Source organism: Nansenia antarctica, assembly GCF_963989245.1.
Source record: "Nansenia antarctica genome assembly, chromosome: 8".
NCBI classification, from domain to species: Eukaryota; Metazoa; Chordata; class Actinopteri; order Argentiniformes; family Microstomatidae; genus Nansenia; species Nansenia antarctica.
Genome location: NC_137678.1, coordinates 1779714 through 1794713, shown reverse-complemented (window position 1 = coordinate 1794713; position 15000 = coordinate 1779714). Strand labels below are relative to the sequence as shown.

At 51.6% G+C, this 15000-nt stretch overlaps 1 protein-coding gene across 1 annotated transcript in view; it reads left to right on the top strand.

Annotated features, from left to right (window-relative positions):
- Positions 1-15000, top strand: part of LOC308163564 (lamin-B1-like) — a gene marked incomplete at both ends in the record, with an annotated part of 30587 nt that overhangs the window by 7345 nt on the left and 8242 nt on the right. Inside the window, 5 exons of the mRNA XM_080537736.1 lie at positions 3651-3807; positions 4762-4890; positions 9799-9909; positions 10687-10907; positions 12388-12616. Coding sequence (XP_080393862.1) covers positions 3651-3807; positions 4762-4890; positions 9799-9909; positions 10687-10907; positions 12388-12616 — 847 coding nt within the window. The remainder of the gene's footprint in view (positions 1-3650; positions 3808-4761; positions 4891-9798; positions 9910-10686; positions 10908-12387; positions 12617-15000) is intronic.

Sequence of the window (15000 nt, the reverse complement as noted above, 5' to 3'; positions counted from 1 at the left end):
CGATAAATGCATGGCTCTGACCATGGTACTGAAATAGGCTACAATAATAATAATTATTATTAATAGTATTATTAGGTAGGGCTGGGTTAAAAAAATCGATTTCCCGATTCTGAATCGATCTTCATTGAATGAGCGATTATCGATTCATAAATCCCGAGATCGATCTTTCATGTTTTTATTTTTATTTTATTTTTTATTTTTTTGCTTGCAGCTTCAACCCGCAACGAGATCTCGTGGCCAGATCTCGCGCTACAAGAATGTATCATATCTCACGCAACGACCAGGCTTAAAGGCAGATGTCTGGGTGCATTTTGGATGTAAAAATTATGACGATAGAGATGAGCAGGACAAAAGCAAAGCCATATGCAAGCTGTGCGCAGTGGAGGTTAAATTTAGTGGAAACACCACAAATCTACGGAACCACTTATTGAGGCATCACCCTGACGTGAAACATGGAAAAGCGGATCCGAAACAGGCCTGTGGTGTTTGTGGTGTTTCCACTAACTTATTGTTACTGTATACTACAGTATTTTAATAATCATTGATTTTCCAATTATGTCTATTCCTGAATAAAATCTTCCAATCTCCAAAAAGTGAGAAAGCAGTAATGAAGGGCTTTAGTTTCATGGACATTATGGTTTACAATGTGTTTTTTTGTTCCCCAAAATACCCTCATCTATTGCACTATTTTCGTATTTTTGCACATTTTTATTTTGTATATATATATATATATATATATATATTATGCAAATAAGCTATTTGAGACAGTCCTGAGGGATATGTGATGTCTTGTTTACCGATAGGCTATGTTTGTAGCCCCTTTATTTACACTGGCTGCAGTAAAGCACGTTAAAAAGCACTTTTTGTAGTGTCTGATTTAGCAAAATGTTGGTGAGGCATCAGCCAGCTGTGTGAAAATGCCCCGTTGATTTCCCGGCAGAGTCCAAGGGCACGGTCTGTCGTCCGTCTTTGGTCCTGCACTGCGTTTGTCACAGCCAGGTTAAGGTTGTGGCCGAAACAGTTAAGCCACGGCCAATGCAGGGACCTGATTGCGGCAGCAATGTTGGCAGCATTGTCCGTGGTTATTGCAGAGAGTTTGTTCTCGTCCAGTTGCCATTCCCGAAGTGCGTCTCCGAGCGCGTCAGCAAGATTGACCGCTGTGTGGCTCTCGGGAAAGTACATGGTCTGAAGGCATTTCGACTCCAGTTTCCACTCGGGTGTAATTGTATGATACGTCAACGACATATATGGTGTCATGTTGACTGACGACCACATATCTGTCGTCAATGAATAACTGTCTGCCCCCGACAGCAGCACGTGAACCTCCTGCTTAACTTTATTATAAAGCTCCGGAATGGCAGTGTTAGAAAAATATTTCCGTCCAGGCAGCTCGTACTGGGGGTCCAGAGTTTGTATCATGGCCTTAAACGATGTCTTATCCACCGTCTGAAAAGAGACCATTTCTTTAGCCAAATACCTGGTCACAGCAACAGTGCAGGTTTTCCATCGCATACTGTCCTTTTTATATTTGCCTTTCCCAGCGAACGCACCCATTATTGTTGGCTGTACCAGTGAAGTGGTAGGTCGCGTGGATGGGCCTGCTTGAGCAGCGTCGGCCTGTGAACAGTGCAAAACCATCCTTGCAATAATAAGCGGGTGATTTGTTTTTAGATGGCGACGTAAATTCGAAGTATTGCCTTCTTTGGCTACCACCTTATTCATGCAGTGTCGACACACTGCCTCGTCCACGTTTGCTGGCTCACCTGTGTCATTTGGTACGAAACCAAAATGAGTCCATACAACAGAAGTCGTGTTTTTCTTGAACACCAACTCGTCCACGCTAGCCATTGTTTTTTTTCTCCTCACTCTCTGCTCTGAAGAGAAGCTGTCACGTGACCCGTCTTTTTAGACATGTCATTTATTTGACAAGTTATACAAGTTATTTACAAGTACACTCTTGATCCGTATAGCTCTTGTTTTATTATATTGTGGTTTAGTAAATACTGCACTTGGAGTTACATTCAATGCATGATTTGTGCTATAGAACATAAATAAAGTTTGATTGATTGATTGATATCAAATCAAATCACATTTTATTTCTACAGCGCATTTCTCACAAAAGTGACCCAATGCGCTTTACAGAGAGCAGCGAAAATGATCTTATTAAATGTAAGCGAGTAATTGTAAAAAACCTTTCCTATCTACCAATAACTGAAGGCAACTATCTTTCCCATAGAGTGATTCGTTACCCTTAAATATAATCCCAATTAGATATTAATCCTCAGTTATTCTTCACAACTGACCAAACCTCTCACTCATTGCGTGGCAGATTCAGACTGTATCATTGTTATTTTCACACACGACAAACATGTGACATGTTCCAGTTTTATTCTTATTCTATTTTATTCTTCCCAAAAAAAAAAACGTTTCTATTTTTATAAACCCCGGTTTTCGGTTTAACCGAAAAACCGTCCATCCCTAATACACACCCCCTCTCACACACACACACACACACACACACACACACACACACACCCTCTCACACACACCCTCACACACACACACACACCCCCCCTCTCACACACACCCTCTCACACACACACACACACACACCCTCTCACACACACACACACCCCCTCTCACACACACACACCCTCTCACACACACACACACCCCCTCTCACACACACCCTCTCACACACACACACACCCCCTCTCACACACACACACACACACACACCCCCTCTCACACACACCCTCACACACACACACACACACACCCTCTCACACACACACACACACACACACACACACACACACACACACACACACACACACACACTCAGGGACAGCTGTTAGGCAGTCCCTACAGAAAGTGGCCTTTTGTCCAGCCCAGCTTGTGTGTGTGTGTGTGTGCGTGTGCGTGTGCGTGTGCGTGTGTGTGTGTGTGGTTGTTGTTGGTATTACTGATGACAGATGACTTTCCTACTTAGACAAATCTGTTTTCTGTCAAATCCACGCAGATGAAAAGGCATCTGCTAAGTGTTGATAATGTACATGTGAATGTTCTCCTTTCTAAAAGAAGCACCTTTGGCCCCCCACCCCGTGCCTCTCAGCCCTGTGTGAAATACTTCACATTCTCCTGACATTCCAGTCACCTAGGCTCCGCCCAGTCACCTAGGCTCCGCCCACCCTGCATGCCCCCGAGCCAAACGGCGGGATGTAATTGGCTCCCCTACTCCCCCCTCCCCCCCACCACTACAGGCAGGCAACAAACAGCCAATTGTTGGTAGTTGATCCTTTGAAAGGCCCCAGAGTCAACCAGTCAGTCAGTCAGTCAGTCAACCAGTCAGCCAACCAACCAGTCAACCAACCAGCCAGCCAGCCAGTCAGTCAACCAACCAGTCAGCCAGTCAGCCAGTCAGCCAGTCATCCAGTCAGTCAACCAACCAGTCAGCCAAGGGTGAAGTCCAGGTAGTTGACCTGGGGAAGTGGAGGTGTGTGTCTGGCCACGCCCCTGGTCACGTGTTTCACATGTAAAGGTGCCAGGAGTCTTCATGCTACATGCTACATGCTACGTGCTGTTTGTTGCTGAGACGTGTGTGTGTGTGTGTGTGTGCGTGTGTGTGTGTGTGTGTGTGTGTGTTGCAGCCATGCCAAGAAGGAGTCTGAGGCGGCGGGGGCGGTGGCCAGGCTGAAGGAGGCGGAGGCCAGCCTCAACACCAAGGAGGCTCTGCTGGCCTCCAGCCTCTCAGAGAGACGCAGCCTGGAGAGCAGCCTGGGAGGCCTGCAGGACACCATCCAGGAGGTAGGGGGGGGGGCAGCCTGGGAGGCCTGCAGGACACCATCCAGGAGGTAGGGGGGGGGCAGCCTGGGAGGCCTGCAGGACACCATCCAGGAGGTAGGGGGGGGGGCAGCCTGGGAGGCCTGCAGGACACCATCCAGGAGGTAGGGGGGGGGCAGCCTGGGAGGCCTGCAGGACACCATCCAGGAGGTAGGGGGGGGGGCAGCCTGGGAGGCCTGCAGGACACCATCCAGGAGGTAGGGGGGGGGCAGCCTGGGAGGCCTGCAGGACACCATCCAGGAGGTAGGGGGGGGGGCAGCCTGGGAGGCCTGCAGGACACCATCCAGGAGGTAGGGGGGGGGCAGCCTGGGAGGCCTGCAGGACACCATCCAGGAGGTAGGGGGGGGGCAGCCTGGGAGGCCTGCAGGACACCATCCAGGAGGTAGGGGGGGGGGGCAGCCTGGGAGGCCTGCAGGACACCATCCAGGAGGTAGGGGGGGGGGGGGCAGCCTGGGAGGCCTGCAGGACACCATCCAGGAGGTAGGGGGGGGGCAGCCTGGGAGGCCTGCAGGACACCATCCAGGAGGTAGGGGGGGGGGGCAGCCTGGGAGGCCTGCAGGACACCATCCAGGAGGTAGGGGGGGGGGGCAGCCCTGGGAGGCCTGCAGGACACCATCCAGGAGGTAGGGGGGGGGGCAGCCTGGGAGGCCTGCAGGACACCATCCAGGAGGTAGGGGGGGGGGGGGCAGCCTGGGAGGCCTGCAGGACACCATCCAGGAGGTAGGGGGGGGGGGGGCAGCCTGGGAGGCCTGCAGGACACCATCCAGGGGGGGGGGGGGGGGCAGCCCTGGGGGGGGGCAGCCCTGGGAGGCCTGCAGGACACCATCCAGGAGGTGGTGTCTAACCCTGAGGGGGGGGGGGCAGACTAAGTTGTAACCCTGGGGGCGGGGTCTAACCCTGTGTGTTGTGTTGTTACAGCTGGAGGCGGGCCTGTCCCGGGCCAAGCAGCAGCTGGGGGAGGAGACGCTGCAGCGAGTCGACCTGGAGAACCGCAGCCTGAGCCTAGAGGAGGAGCTGGCCTTCCGCAAGAACATGCACCAGCAGGAGGTCAGAGGTCAACCCTGTACTAGCCCTAACCCTAGCCCTGTGTACTAGCCCTAACCCTAGCCCTGTGTACTAGCCCTGTGTACTAGCCCTGTGTACTAGCCCTGTGTACTCGCCCTGTGTACTAGCCCTAACCCTAGCCCTGTGTACTAGCCCTGTGTACTAGCCCTGTGTACTAGCCCTAACCCTAGCCCTGTGTACTAGCCCTGTGTACTAGCCCTGTGTACTCGCCCCATAGCTCTGTGTTTAACCATGAGAGTTTTAACCAAAACAAGCAGAAGAGCTCATATAACTCTATAACTGTGTGTGTGTGTCCAGGAGATGAAGGACAGTAACAATTAGGGTTGGGTACCGTTTGGGTTTTATCCGGTACCGGTACCTAACCGATACTTTCAAAACGGTACCGGTACCAAAACGGTACTTAATTCGGTACTTTTGATTTTTAAAAATGACATATATATATACTGTATATATATATATATATATATATACGGTCGACAACATTAAACAGCTTTTCACTTTTGTATTGCTGAGGCACAATATATATTAGTTAAATATACACTCAAATTAAAATAAATGAAAATAAAACTCCTGAGCCTTGGGGACTCCATTAAGCTGGGGGTGCCTATCTTTGGTACTGATTTCGAATACGAGTACAGTACACACTTGTTCGGCAGCCCCTCAAGGACATCAGAATATTCTTAGAAAAGGGATCTAGTGAAGAGGCCTGCATAGCCCCCGGAACCAAGAAGACCAAGAGGAAATATAACTCTGATGAACTGGAGCCCTCCACCTCGTCAAAATCCAAACTCTGTTGCCGCTCAGCTACTACTACTCCCCTCCCCCTCTCTGGTCCATGATGACATGACGATTTTTCAGACACAGTAGTAGGATAAGGATATATCTACATGATATATACATGATCTGACACAGTACCCGAATATCAGGAGATCCCCGATCATGTTGTCCACCTGGCAGAGACGCAGCCACACATCCGCACTACGTCATCAACAGACGCGTCGAATCCTGGAGTGCACTGTCCAATCAAAGGCTTGCGTTCGTAAACTCGCTCTGAGAACGTCGCAGCGCACACTGGGCCCGACGTCATAAGGGGAGCAAGTCATTTGATTGGACAGAAGGCATTCCACGAGTGGTGATCAGAATTCCAGAACGAGTTTACGGAACGCACCCATAAGTCGAGCGTCGCGTTATGCCAACCCGCTAGCGGAAGTTGCTATTAGCAACCTTCTCGTTATCCTTCCGTACTCGCTGCTTTCACTGAGTGGAAATTTAACAGGCGATGTGACGTCACGAGTCACCAGTAAAGTACCGAAATGAGGTACCGAAATCTCCTTTGCGATTCGGTACGGGTACATACCGAATGTAAAGTAACCGGTACCTACCGGTACCGATTTTCGGTACCCAACCCTAGTAACAATAACAATAATGTGTTGATAACAAACGAAAAAAGATGCTTATAGCACACGCAACAGAAATAAACACAGCTGAAGAAGGCATTGTGAGATGTGTGATTTCGCCGGCAACATATTAACGCGTCATCCGTACCGCGTCTATTTAAACCACTGCTGATGACGTATCGGTCGTGAAGGGCTGTCCCATTTCATAGGGGTAGATTTCAACCCCTACGGCTTGTGGCTCTGTTCGAAGGCCTTGACTCGAAAACGAGCCATAGGGGTAGAAAAGGGAATCGGGATTGGGCCCAAGTCTCCTCTATACCAAGCTCAAGCTTAACAAGACTGAGCTACTCTTCATCTACTCCCTACTAGGGATGGGACGACTATCGTGTTTATCGTTAATCGCGATAAAAACACCCGCGATAACTTTATCGTGGAGAATTGTAATTAGTTGAATAATCGTCATAATCGTTTTTTTATTTTATTTTTATTATTATTTTTAAATGACTGGACTTTTTAAATAGGCACTATATTTTATAAACACTGCTTTGTCTGACTGGTGGTCCCCAGCTGATGACCCAGTTAGGCCCACATAGGTGTTCAGTGAGGTGTCACAGCACACCTGTTCTAAAGGCACTGTTGGAGGTGCGTCAGGCAGCAATGCCCAGCAGGAGTACCATCACCTGTATCATGATTTGATCTGTCTGTTTTTATTGTATGTATTAATGTATGTGACCTATGTGTGTTTTTTTGTTGTTGTTGTTAATATTTTTATTGAGTTTCACAGAGACATGTACACAACAGGACATAACAACAACAACTAGTATCCGTGGGGGAGGTTATTGTCCCATTAATAGTAGAAAACTAGTTTTGCACTTTGTTATGCAGTACATTGTCCATAAACAATAACAGAAAATTTTCTTTCTCTTTTTTTTTTTTTTTTTTACAAACTAACAAACAAAAAACAAAGACAAACAAAACAAAACAAAAACAAAAAAACAGGGGGGGAGGAGGCCATGTCACATATCAGAAATAAACAGAAAAGAAAATGACAACAAATGCCATAATATATGGGGGGATCACCCCCATCGGAGACAGCATCCATGTCTTACAGTCCTAAACACAGCGGCAGCACAACACCAGCACAGTAAATAATATTGTGACCCATACATTGTAGATCTGTTACACATTAGTCTTGTGTACTTTCTTGAGTGTAATCCACCAAACCTTTCATTACAATGGCAGCCAGTCTGGTACCAATATAATCTAAGAACGGAGACCAAATCTTATAGAATGTCTTTATCTTACACTTAGACCTATGTCAGATATTCCATAGGAATCATATCAAAAATTACCTTGTGCCATCCAGCTATTGTAGGCGGTTTGCAGTCTATCCATTTCAGCAATATATTTTTCCTTGCACAAAAAGTGAGGATACACAGAAGTCTTTTGGAATGCATACTTTTAAGTTGTTTGTCTGGCAACCCAAACAATAGACACATGGGGTCCTTATCCAATGTAACATCTAGAATTAGATTAATTTTATCCACTATACCTTTCCAGTAATCATCTATATATCTACAAGTCCAAACACAATGAACAAAGCTCCCAACCTCGGTAATACACTTTGTACACATTTCCGATTTGTTATGATCCATTTTATGTCTAAGTTGGGGAGTAATCGGCAAACGTTGTAGTAGTCTAAATTGCGTTTCCTTCGTCCTATTAGAGATTGAGATGTCGTTTGCCGATTGCCATATTAGTGACCAAGTTGCTGCATCAGTATTAATGTTCAGGTCATTATTCCAGTCTTTGGGCGTAAATGCAGGTTTGCCTTTATCATATTTCGAAAGTGCTCTATACCCAAGCCCCAGAATGCCTCTCGTCTTTCCAGCAGAGACTATCTCCTCCAGCGGAGAGGGTTGGTGACAGAGGCCAGTGTCTTTTTGGCTATTTAAAAAACTTCGTATCTGAAGGTATCTGAAAAACTCATTTTGTGGTAGGTCATATTTCTTACATAATTGGTCAAATGAAAGTAGTATTTCCGTATCATATAAATGTCCGATAGTAACCATCCCTTTGCTGTCCCACCGCTTGAAACCCCTATCCGTGGCACCAGGGGAGAAGTCTATGTTGCCCCAAACTGGCGAGAGGGAGGATGTCATAATCGTATGTTATAAATAAATAGTAATATAATTGAGATTTCTCACATGAGCCGCGCGCGAATATCCTCACAGAAATTTGTCTCGCGCGATTGTTCAGCCTGCATGGGTAACGTGACTGTCAAGTCAGCCTTGTCAGTCAGTCACTAACGTATGCTAGCCTTCTCACCATGGCTGCATCGGCCCCGTGTCCATTGCCTCACCTTTCCAGGGTTGCACGCAGGCTTCTATGCATACCTGCAACTAGTGTTCCTTCAGAGAGAGTGTTTAGTGCCAGTGGGCACATACTCACACCTCTCCGAGCACAGCTAAAGGCAGAAAAAGTGAACATGTTGACATTTTTGCACTTTAACCTATCTTGAAGCTTTCAAGTCTCTAAGCCACAAGGCTAGCACTCAGTTTGATGACAGAAAAGTGTCAGTGTTCAAGTTTTGTTTGACAGTATTTTTTTCCTTTATTTATGCAGTGATACCTTATAATTTATCATTACCTTATTTAAGATTTTATTAAAGATTTTTATTTTTGTCAAGATGTTTTTAAAATGATGTTAATGTTATTAACATGATTCAATAAAAATACAACCAAATCTAAGTTAAAGTGATTACAGTGTGTTTTTTTTAATTTATTTTTTATTCTCGCGATAATATCGTGGATCGCGATTATTTTGCCCACGATAATCGTGACATGACATTTTCTAATCGTCCCACCCCTACTCCCTACCTCTCCTCCTCCCCCCCCCTCCTCCCTCCCCCCCCTTACCTCTCCTCCTCCCCCCTACCTCTCCCCCTCCTCCTCCTCCTCCCCCCTACCTCTCCCCCTCCTCCTCCTCCTCCCCCGCTACCTCTCCTCCTCCCCCCCCCCTACCCTAAGGTTTTTAGCTTAGATTTAGATATTTTTGGGGTTTGGGCCTGTTTGATTTCTTCAGGGAGTTTGTTCCAGGAGCATGCGGCAGCGTGACTGAAAGCTGCTGCACCGTGTTTTGTTTTCACTCTTGAATGATTAGCTGGTTAGTCTCAGCTGACCTTAGGGGCCTTGTGGGAATATCGGGTGGGGGGACTATTGTGTATTTTGGTCCAAGACCATTTTGTTATTTATTTGTATGTAATTAGAAGTACTTTGAATTAAATTCTCTGAGAGACTGGTAGCCAGGATCTCAGGATTGGAGTAATATGTTCAAACTTCTACCCCCCCCCCCTCCTCTCTAACCCCGCCCCCCTCTCTAACCCCCCCCCCCTCTCTAACCCCGCCCCCTCTCTAACCCCCCCCCCCCCCTCTCTAACCCCGCCCCCCTCTCTAACCCCGCCCCCCTCTCTAACCCCCGCCCCCCCCCCCAGCTGGAGAATGTGCGCTTGTCCTCTGAGATGAGCTGGCAGACGGCTGGCATGGCGCAGAAGGAGCTGAGGGAGGCGATCCTCAGGGTCCAGCTGGCCTCCATGCAGAAGGAGGTGGGTGTGTGTGGGGGGGGGGGGGGGGGGAGGTGTGTGTGTGTGTGGGGGGAGGTGTGTGTAGTTTACTATTACTATGCTCCTCTGACAGATCCTTGTCTAACTTGTACACCCTCTCCCCCCTCCCTCCCTCTCCCTCCTCCTCCCCTCCCTCTCCCTCCTCCTCCTCCCCTCCCTCCCTCTCCCTCCTCCCCTCCCTCTCCCTCCTCCCCTCCCTCCCCCTCCTCCTCCCCTCCCTCCCCCTCCTCCTCCCCTCCCTCTCCCTCCTCCTCCTCCCCTCCCCTCCCTCTCCCTCCTCCCCTCCCTCTCCCTCCTCCCCTCCCTCCCTCTCCCTCCTCCTCCTCCCCTCCCTCTCCCTCCTCCCCTCCCTCCTCCTCCCTCTCCCTCCTCCCCTCCCTCTCCCTCCTCCCCTCCCTCCCCCTCCTCCTCCCCTCCCTCTCCCTCTCCTTCCTCCTCCCCTCCCTCCTCCTCCCCTCCCTCTCCCTCCCTCCCTCCCTCCCTCTCCCTCCTCCTCCCCTCCCTCCTCCCCTCCTCCTCCTCCTCTCCCTCCTCCCTCCTCCTCCCCTCCCTCTCCCTCCCTCCCTCCCTCTCCCTCCTCCTCCCCTCCCTCCTCCCTCCTCCTCCCTCTCCCTCCTCCTCCCTCTCCCTCCTCCTCCCCTCCCTCCTCCTCCTCTCCCCTCCTCCTCCCTCTCCCTCCTCCTCCCTCCCTCTCCCTCCTCCCCCCTCCCCTCCCTCCTCCTCCTCTCCCTCCCCCCCTCCCCCTCCCCCCCCCCCCAGACCCGGGGTTTGCAGGACCTTATGATGGAGCTGAAGGCGGCGCTGGCCCAGGAGCGTGAGGGGGGGCGGCGCCTCCTGCAGGAGAAGGAGAGGGAGGTGGAGGACATCAGGGCGCGCTGCCAGACGCAGCTGGACGACTACGAGATGCTGCTGGACGTGAAGCTAGCGCTCGACATGGAGATCAACGCCTACCGCAAGCTGCTGGAGGGGGAGGAGGAGAGGTAGGGGGGGGGGAGGAGGAGAGGTAGGGGGGGAGGAGGAGAGGTAGGGGGGGGGGAGGAGGAGGAGGAGAGGTAGGGGGAGGAGGCGCTCGACATGGAGATCAACGCCTACCGCAAGCTGCTGGAGGGGGAGGAGGAGAGGTAGGGGGGGGGAGGAGAGGTAGGGGGAGGAGGCGCTCGACATGGAGATCAACGCCTACCGCAAGCTGCTGGAGGGGGAGGAGGAGAGGTAGCGGGGGAGGAGGAGAGGTAGGGGGGAGGAGGAGGGGGAGAGGTAGGGGGGAGGAGGAGAGGTAGGGGGGGGGAGGGAGGAGGGGGGAGGAGGAGGAGGGGGAGAGGTAGGGGGGAGGAGGAGGAGGAGGGGGGAGAGGTAGGGGGGAGGAGGAGGAGGAGGGGGAGAGGTAGGGGGAAGGAGGAGAGGTAGGGAGTAGATGAAGAGTAGCTCAGTCTTGTTAAGCTTGAGCTTGGTATAGAGGAGACTTGGGCCCAATCCCGATTCCCTTTTCTACCCCTATGGCTCGTTTTCGAGTCAAGGCCTTCGAACAGAGCCACAAGCCGTAGGGGTTGAAATCTACCCCTATGAAATGGGACAGCCCTTCACGACCGATACGTCATCAGCAGTGGTTTAAATAGACGCGGTACGGATGACGCGTTAATATGTTGCCGGCGAAATCACACATCTCACAATGCCTTCTTCAGCTGTGTTTATTTCTGTTGCGTGTGCTATAAGCATCTTTTTTCGTTTGTTATCAACACACTGTAGTGTTTAGACGTTCCTTTTTTTGTCTCTTCCGTCAACTATGTTTTTTTTGTGGACATCGCAATAATGCCCTGAGGGACCCCAGTGGTATAGAGGGAGAATAGTAAGGGCCCTAGGACAGAGCCCTGGGGGACCCCAGTGGTATAGAGGGAGAACAGTAAGGGCCCTAGGACAGAGTCCTGGGGGACCCCAGTGGTATAGAGGGAGAACAGTAAGGGCCCTAGGACAGAGCCCTGAGGGACCCCAGTGGTATAGAGGGAGAACAGTAAGGGCCCTAGGACAGAGCCCTGGGGGACCCCAGTGGTATAGAGGGAGAACAGTAAGGGCCCAAGGACAGAGCCCTGAGGGACCCCAGTGGTATAGAGGGAGAACAGTAAGGGCCCAAGGACAGAGCCCTGAGGGACCCCAGTGGTATAGAGGGAGAATAGTAAGGGCCCTAGGACAGATCCTGTGGATAAGGAGGAGTTGATTACGGTGGTACGGTAAGGAAGGATGTCGGAGGAAATGGATTGGAGAAGAGGGGAGGGGGGATGGGATCGAGAGGGCAGGTGGTCCGCTGCTTAGATGTGATCAGTGTGAGAACAGGGGGGACATGATAAGAGCCAGAGACCAGAGTGTGTAGTAGTAGAGCAGAGAGTCTGGAAGGGGTGCTAACAGCCTTGGTTGGTTTCTTGAGGAGAGGCTTGACTCTGGCTATCTTCCTCCCCCCCCCCCCCCCAGACTGAAGCTGTCCCCCAGCCCCTCCTCCCGGGTGACGGTCTCGCGGGCCCAGTCCAGCAGCCGCAGCGTGAGGACGACCCGGGGGAAGAGGAAGCGCGTGGAGGTGGAGGAGCGTGAGGCCAGCAACTCCGTCTCCATCGCCCACGCCGCCTCCGCCTCCGGAGCCGTCTCTGTCTCTGAGCTGGACACGGACGGACGCTTCACACGCCTGCGCAACACCTCCCCCCAGGTACACACACACACACACACACACCTCCCCCCAGGTACACACACACACACACACACACCTCCCCCCAGGTACACACACACACACACACACACACACCTCCCCCCAGGTACACACACACACACACCTCCCCCCAGGTACACACACACACACACACACACCTCCCCCCAGGTACACACACACACACACACACACCTCCCCCCAGGTACACACACACACACACACACACCTCCCCCCAGGTACACACACACACACCTCCCCCCAGGTACACACACACACACCTCCCCCCAGGTACACACACACACACACTCACACCTCCCCCCAGGTACACACACACACACCTCCCCCCAGGTACACACACACACACACACACACCTCCCCCCAGGTACACACACACACACACCTCCCCCCAGGTACACACTCACACACCTCCCCCCAGGTACACACACACACACCTCCCCCCAGGTACACACACACACACCTCCCCCCAGGTACACACACACACACACCTCCCCCCAGGTACACACACACACACTCACACACCTCCCCCCAGGTACACACACACACACACACACACACCTCCCCCCAGGTACACACACACACACCTCCCCCCAGGTACACACACACACACACACACACCTCCCCCCAGGTACACACACACACACACACCTCCCCCCAGGTACACACACACACACCTCCCCCCAGGTACACACACACACACACACACACACACACACCTCCCCCCAGGTACACACACACACACCTCCCCCCAGGTACACACACACACACACACACACCTCCCCCCAGGTACACACACACACACACTCACACCTCCCCCCAGGTACACACACACACACACACACACACCTCCCCCCAGGTACACACACACACACCTCCCCCCAGGTACACACACACACACACACACACCTCCCCCCAGGTACACACACACACACACTCACACCTCCCCCCAGGTACACACACACACACCTCCCCCCAGGTACACACACACACACACACCTCCCCCCAGGTACACACACACACACCTCCCCCCAGGTACACACACACACACCTCCCCCCAGGTACACACACACACACCTCCCCCCAGGTACACACACACACACACACACACCTCCCCCCAGGTACACACACACACACCTCCCCCCAGGTACACACACACACACACACACACCTCCCCCCAGGTACACACACACACACACACACACACACACCTCCCCCCAGGTACACACACACACACCTCCCCCCAGGTACACACACACACACACACCTCCCCCCAGGTACACACACACACACCTCCCCCCAGGTACACACACACACACCTCCCCCCAGGTACACACACACACACACCTCCCCCCAGGTACACACACACACACACACACACACACCTCCCCCCAGGTACACACACACACACACACACACACACACACCTCCCCCCAGGTACACACACACACCTCCCCCCAGGTACACACACACACACACACCTCCCCCCAGGTACACACACACACACACACACACACACACACACACACACACCTCCCCCCAGGTACACACACACACCTCCCCCCAGGTACACACACATGAAATCATTAGAGTAATATGCAACCAACCCTTCAGAACAAACGTGGCAGCGAGCAGGTTTACAGGCTGGTTTCAGTCAGACGTGTGTTAGGGTTAGGGTTAGCCTAAGCAGGTTTACAGGCTGGTTTCAGTCAGACGTGTGTTAGGGTTAGGGTTAGCCTAAGCAGGTTTACAGGCTGGCTTCAGTCAGACGTGCGTCAAGAATGTCTCACAGGCGGAAACTACATCCCCAACGACAGCTCCTCCTGTGTCTTTCTGAAATATAAGTTCCCACCTTTTATGACATAGTAGATAGATAGATAGATAGATAGTTTGATAGACTTTAATTTACAATAAATCTGTCTAAGTGAGTGAATCATCTCCATCAGTCATCATAAGAAATAATAATCTGTCAATTCCAGGGTCCAGTTAGAAGAATCACTACTAGTCAGAAAGGCTTCAAACACCATTTAATCATGCCAGTTCTCCTACATTAGCCTACAACATCATTGTGTGTGTGTGTGTGTGTGTGTGTGTGTGTGTGTGTGTGTGTGTGTGTGTGTGTGTGTGTGCGTGAGTCGTACCGTGACTTTGGCGTCGGCCTTCAGGACGTATTTGGGGGTGAACCTGTAGACGGCCGAGACGTCTGAGACGGTCCTGGTCACCTCACACCCCCCCATGGGCTGGTCCTACACACACACACACACACACACACACACACACACACACACACACACACACAGGAGTCCACACACACACACACACACACACACACACTCACACTCACACACACACACACACACACACACACA